Source organism: Lingula anatina, chromosome 8 (assembly GCF_051362555.1).
Source record: "Lingula anatina isolate TDL-2025a chromosome 8, LinAna3.0, whole genome shotgun sequence".
NCBI lineage: Eukaryota > Metazoa > Brachiopoda > Lingulata > Lingulida > Lingulidae > Lingula > Lingula anatina.
In genome coordinates this window covers 3,927,571-3,934,604 of record NC_141774.1, presented here as the reverse complement: position 1 = coordinate 3,934,604, position 7,034 = coordinate 3,927,571, and the positions used below count along the sequence as shown (strand labels likewise).

The window sequence follows — 7,034 nt, the reverse complement described above, 5'->3', positions numbered from 1 at the left end:
TTTCGTTTGCACACCTACCTCGATGCTGTTATTCTCCATGATCTTTCTTCATGCCACACTCGACTTTCACTTTGGCCTCTAGTTCTGTTTTCAAGTTCTGACACTCCTCTTTGACCTACCAACATCAATGCAATTATGAGGGAGTGAAAAACAAAACGATGCTAACATTCTTGGCAAACACTGCTTTGATTGTCTACCTCATCTACACTTAGCTATGTCAACTGTCATTGACATAAAACACGCATCAACCCTTGTTTCTCCTTTACAAATTTGCGTTGACACAAGTCGTTAAATGTCGGACCTGGTACACGAAATTTGATTACCGAAACGAACGGTCCTTTATCGACTAGGAGTGCCTACAATAAACATATTTTAAATAAAAATACCTCAATTATATTCTCGGAATATGGAAATATGCAATGACAATATCATTATTTTGAAATATAGTAATAAATTAGGCATATAAGTAGTGCGGAACTAGCCGCCGCTTACACCTGGCTTTTGACCGGGCGCTCACACAGAAACCCATATTTTACGGGAAGATTCGAGCGCGAAACCTTCAATGTCAGTGATACAATTGACACATTTATAAGTAAATACACTAACCTTTCTATCAAATCATGTTTCTTTCCTCTTGTGGAGGCTCATCTTTCAACTAGTTGAAGTTTTAACTTCGCCACCGTTTGCTTCCCATGCTCTAAAGCCATTTCTACACGGACGCGAAAACGAGGCTATCTTCAATAACCACTATTACCCCAGCGCCCTCTTTAGGACAAACGGCTCCGCGTATAGCCCCATTGCATTTAACAATAGACTGCGAGCTATAGTAAAACCCTTTTCTCTTAAACCAACGTCGCTACGACATAGCAATGAGCTTAGTGAAGTTTTCGAAAGTGGGCCTAATCAAGCGGCAAAGATTTGACCTAGAATGCAGCGCATAAGCAAATCAACCCTCTTGTTTATTTATACGGTTCCCCTGACGGCACTGGGATTTGTGAACATAAAACGATATATTGCTAAGGCAAATAGAGAATGTGACGTTCAAAAACGATGGGTCCTCATCCCCCAAAGAATCCATCTGACAGGAGTATTCCAGGTACATCCAAGCCCATTACTGTGTCAGAGTTTAAGGAAATAGTACTGGAAGAACAAACAATCAGAGAAAACGACATATTGGAGAAATTCGTGGAGTTGGGATGGCAAGTTTACTGCGCCGGTTTACGGGTTAGTGACGAGGACAAAAGGTCTTACTATCGCCAATTCCTCCTCGGTCATGGGGAACTGCGCACTAATCCAACGCCATTTACAGAATCACCCTTTGAAGAAGTCAGACGGGAGTACAATGCAGATATTGAAGAATCTAGACAAGTGGCATTCCTTTTCCTGGCAGCACCACTAGACGGAATTGACAGGGAGAGAAGGCAGTGCGAAATTCGAAATTTTCGGGAGCTGTATCCCGGGGCTTCCCAGTGCGGTGGAAACGTAGGCTATGAAGTAATGGTGTACAATAAAAACGAGCTTCTTCATCACGTCACTACATTCATTGAAGATCACTGTAAAAAGGGACGTATTGTCATCTTGTTTGTAGGCCACGGGGGACCAGATGGGCAAATCACTCTGGCGGGTGAAAACTGTCCTCTGAAGGAGTACGTTGACAGCGTGGATGAAGTGGCCAACAACCTCCACCCAGCCGTGCCTATCGATCTGATCAACGCCCAATGCCACGCCCATTTGGTGTCCACAGCGCGACATCCATCTGTTAACATAATACATCTTAGTAACAGAGATAATCCCGAGACGCACTCTTGGTATTTATATGCGTTAGATGGCAGCCCTCTCGATTCGCGGATATTAGAACTACAACACTTCGCAAGGAATGTTCGAGATGAACAAGTAAGTCGAAAGTAGTATAGGCGGTTAACGGGGCAGTCCTGTTGTGATCCTCTGACTCATTAACAACAATGTTGAATGACGTAACACCTACATTTTTCTTTGCTTTGATTCCATTATTTGTATGATATCAGATCTCTAACAAATACCACTCGTTCCACCCTAATAAACAAATATTTCATTGCGCAATCATAACACTCCTTAACTACATAGATAAAAACAATTGCCATTTTTCCACTCTAAAAAGTAACCATTGTTTTTACTTTTTATACGTTTATAAAAACCATTTAAAATGAAATCTAAAGCAATACTGACGAGAGCAACGAAACCACCACCAGTGCGGCCTAGGGCACACGAGTGAATTACAAGAAATCAAATTATCATTAACAGACTAACAAACCACACGTGAGTTTATGAGTTACGACTTTTATTGGCTTATCAGACCTCATGCTACAGCATGTCATGCAGTGCGCTTGCCCACATCTTGTGACCTCTAAAAATGATGGAGGGTGAGATGCATGGTTTCTCGTTCGCTAACTCTGCAGGCACAGATCCTCTCTTATTTGAGAGCAACAGTATGATGACTAAACTAATCCATGGTTTTAGAGCTGATTCTTGTGAAAAAACTGAGTATACCTACCCAAGACATCTCTATTATATACGATAAAAACAGCCAGGTATATATAATTATACTAGCTTTTAGTAAAGCCTCCCTCCTCATGAGAAATTATTATGGAAACCCCAAGGCTATGGCATAACAATACGCACGACACGTTATGAACAGAAACATGACAATGGTAGTCGATAGGTGTAAACCCCAACCTGCAAAGGTTTTTTTTCTGGCGTTATACCACAGGGCACTGTCCTTGGCCAATTAATTGTCCTCTATCATATAATTGATTGTTCTCCAGGCATCGATGGCGCAATTGCCGAACATATTGTCTTTGCTAAAAGCGACGTGTTATGCAATCTTTTTGCTTGTGTTTGGCACAATGGGCTATTCTATAAACTGTTTGATGTTTTCCCAGACTCACATTGGTTATATCTTTATAAATTGTATAAGTGTTTAAGTGCTTCAGTAAGATGGGGAGGCTCATATAGTGCTAATTTTTAAATTACCCAGAGAACAAGGCAGGGTAGCATTTTATCCCCGATCATTTTTAACATCTTTATTGACGAGCTGTTTAAGGAATTTTCCTCTACAAACGCTGGTGTTCTAATCGGAAATAACTTATATAATAATATTACCTATGCTGATGACTTAACATTTTTTTTCTACAACTGTGACTGGACTTCAAGAGCTGATTAATGTCTGTCATGACTTCTCCCTGCGCAGAAGAATGGGATTTAGTCTCAAAAATCAAAATGTATGACGGTAGGAAAAGTCTTATTAAAAACACCCCCTTCCTGGTTCTTAGGTCGATATCCTTCGGAAACGACGGACTCTTTAAATATTCTGGGTGTGACGTTCAATAGCAACTGCACCGCGGATGACCACACGGCTAGAATTGGCTCTGCAACCAAGGCATATTATGGAGCAATGTCACTTGGGGTGTGATATAAGGGTCTGGACACAAAACCCAAATCGTATATATGGGGTGCACTGGTGTCCCCCGTTATAACCTACGGAACTAACTCTATCTGTAGGGGCCTATGTCTCGTAATAATATAAATTTCTGCTTAAGCGTTCCATGGTGAAGGGTTCGTTGCTCCAGAGGATTGTTTCTTGTGGAATGAACCCGAACTTATGTTTGAGTGGGTCGGGAATCCGGACCTGCATGCACCGGCAGGGTTGGTTGATTCTTAGTAAACAGCCTCTGTTATCAGAACAGACTCTCAAAAGAATATATGTTGCCGGGACTGCTCTAAAAATCGTTAAAATTACTGTTCTTATATATTGTATTATTATATATATATATATATATGTATTCTTTTACTCATCTTTTGAAGGTGTTTTTAGAAAATAAATAAATAATTAATAAATACTCTGTCGAAGCATGGTAAGTCACAAGTTAGCTTGTTTGCAGATGGCTTCTTACGCACTCCATACAACATTGGTCAAAAAGGTTGTCCCACCCCAAGTTTCACATTTATTACACGTACCCACTTAAATCCAATGTTCCACTGTCATTTCCACAGATGTAAAGAAATGCCTATTAAATTGAACCAAATTTACTCACATTTAGCATTAGGGTGTGCTTGTTAAAGTCCACGTGTCTATTACCGTGTGTTTCCCGAGTTCTGTAATTATCTCCTTGCCTTCAACAAGGGTAACAATTCTGTTTTGCTGGAAATTGTCTCATCTTTCCTTAAAAGCTCGGCGGAATTGGTCCAGACTTTCTGGAGTTTGGTTCTCCTCTGGAATGCACACTTCAATTAATGCCACGGGTGCTCAGTGGGTTTATTATCAGGCCCCCGTTTCACAAAAAAACTTAAGTCGGTTTCCCTGACTTAGGGCTTGGTTACCAACGTAATTAAGTCGTTACGTCACTAAGTCCCGTTTCACAAAGAATCTAAAAGGTCGCTTACGTCGTTTTTTTCTTAGCTGTAAGTCGACGATGTCAAGCCTCCTCGGGAGGAGACTTAAGTCGGCAAGCTCAACTAAAACTCGGTAAATGAGAGCATAAACAACAAAAATTTGGAAAGAACATACCTCCTTCAAGATATTGTGTTATAATATCCTTGAATAGCACTGACATTTATGGAATATTAAAATAAAAAAATAAAATTCCACTTTACCCAGCCGATCGCGTGTTTGTTTAAGGTTTTTGACCGCTAGACGTCCCTCAGTAGTGTTCCACGACAAGCTAATGTTTAACTGTTACTTTGAAGTTGTATTGAAGTTAAACTTATCAATTAAGTTCAAAAACAAACTTTGTTTGTGTTTTGGCTGACTTTTATTGTTGATAAACGATCGTTCTCGGCCAAAAGAGGCCATGAAACGTCATGTCTTGTGAAACTTTTGCAATTTTACACCTCCTTTTCTTGAAGAGTTTCTCGTGCGCGTCGACTACGGTAAGCACGCCAAGCTAAGACGTTAGATTCTTTGTGAAACACTCCAAGTCGACTTCAGCTAAGTCGACCTAGCTAGGCCACCCAGCTCGAGTAAGACGTCTACGGATTTAAGATTCTTTGTGAAACGGGGGCCAGGACTCAAAGATGGTTTCCCCAGCCTTAGAACATTGGGTTTCTGCAACAAATTACTGACCAGACGAGGTGGAACAATCTTTTTCACCAATGTTACTGCCCAGCTGTGTTTACAACTTTACACGGATATAAAATCACATGCACATTTCCCTTTTTCATGAATCTGTTGACCCGCAAAATGTAGACATTTATTTAAATATGTAGATAAAATCAATATGTGGCTTTCATAGATAACAATCAAGGCGAATGTGGTTGGACAGGGTGGTTGTTTGACTTGCATGGCGTTGATGTCCTTTTATACTGAGGGCATTGATTTTGGGGTATGGCATATCGCTTCCGTCGTACTTCTACACGTTTGGAGAATCCCATAACCACTTGCTTGTATTTGACGACCGACAAGAGTGTCTAGCGCAACACTGTCCAGTGAAATACCCATACCTAACGAATTTCCACGTGGTAAACGATCTTGGAAAATCAAAAGTCATTTGTTTTTTTTTTTTTTTTTTTTTTTTTTAAGTTCTACTAATATATCGAAACGTGACATCTGGGTTGCGCGCATTTCAAATTGTGTCAACATAATTGACAAGTAATGAGGTTGGTCAGGAGGTGATGAATATTAGATTATTTGCAATTTATAGCAGTTTTATGTAAAAAAAAATAAACAAGTATGACTTGTCCTTAGATAAGAAGTGTTTTATGACCTTTTAAGCAAAAAAAAAAATTAGCTTCAAATATTACGCTTTGTCCCTATACTCACTATCAACACTTCTCAGGTAATTTATATGGTCTTTATATTCTGTTTATCCTTTTATTGCAGATTCAAGAGCGGACAAATTCGTCAAATACTTCGAGACCCAGCTCTAGATCTGGTTCCAGTCGATGCGATTGTTTTTTGAAAATATTGTATAGATGTTTATGTATAACGAGAAGAAATAACGTTGCCATACCACCATAGATATGTTTATATGTTTATTGAACATCATAAAATGATCCCACACAAGGGATTATTCAATTAACTTATATCCTTTTTAATGTAAATTGAATAATGCTTTATTTATTTCCCATTTATTTACTATCATGGTTATTAGCCTACATAGGCCTACATAAAAATCGTAGTTAGAGAACCTTTAAATGTAAAATATTTATGTGCTCAATAATTTATTATTATTATTATTATTATTATTATTATTATTATTATTATTATTATTATTATAAACGTTTTCATGATGCGAAAAAGTATGGTATTATAAACATTAATGTTATAATAAGAACTTTTAAAGGCAATGTACCGTGTATATACAGTTTATAGAATAACGTCAGAACAATAACCATGACATCTAGCGTATAGACTTGATTACCATTCTCATGAGCATCGTCTTATGACTGGTTGGATGTATTAGTTTATGTTCCCCGTCTTTTTAGCAAAACAACAACAATGAAATCACGACCGATTAGCTTAGAATGTCCCTTAAAGGCCCAGTGGGTCACCCGTGACCCACAAGTTACAGACCCACACCCACAAGTTACAGACCCACACCCACACCACACAAAATGAATCCACTTCATTTTGCCATTTCCTATTCCCCTATGTCCTAGTTTATCCTTGTTGACCAATTAGAAACTGGGTCATTATCCTTCACTTCACTCAAATATGTCTTCCTCCATAAGAAGGCGCTAATGCTATTTTCTAGTGGGTTTGTATGTGTCTGTATTGTCATATCAAGGTAAATAATAAATTCAATATTCTGGCTTTTCATTCTAAATACAATAGTCTTAAACCACACAGAAGTGTTTTATAAAGTTGTTAGCTACACTTCCATGTTTGAATATATTTTTTAATGTTGTTATTGTAATAAAAAGAGGTTTTTGATTTTTTGAAACTTGGTCATTTGTTTACCTCTAAAGCCCAGTGGGTCACCGGTGGAACATAGCCAAAAACTAGGTCAATGTTGCCCAAAATATTTTTTTTCAACATTTATTGATAAATGTGCTTATTA

The 7,034-nt window shown here is 38.6% G+C and overlaps 1 protein-coding gene across 1 annotated transcript; it reads left to right on the top strand.

Annotated features, from left to right (window-relative positions):
* The first annotated feature begins 802 nt into the window (after window positions 1-802).
* On the top strand, window positions 803-6,209 carry LOC147760198 (uncharacterized). The gene is made up of 2 exons (XM_087019415.1): window positions 803-1,893; window positions 5,855-6,209. The coding sequence occupies exons 1-2, from the start codon at window positions 1,051-1,053 to the stop codon at window positions 5,990-5,992; spliced, it is 981 nt and encodes a 326-aa protein (XP_086875541.1). The 5' UTR covers window positions 803-1,050; the 3' UTR covers window positions 5,993-6,209.
* Window positions 6,210-7,034: the final 825 nt, after the last annotated feature.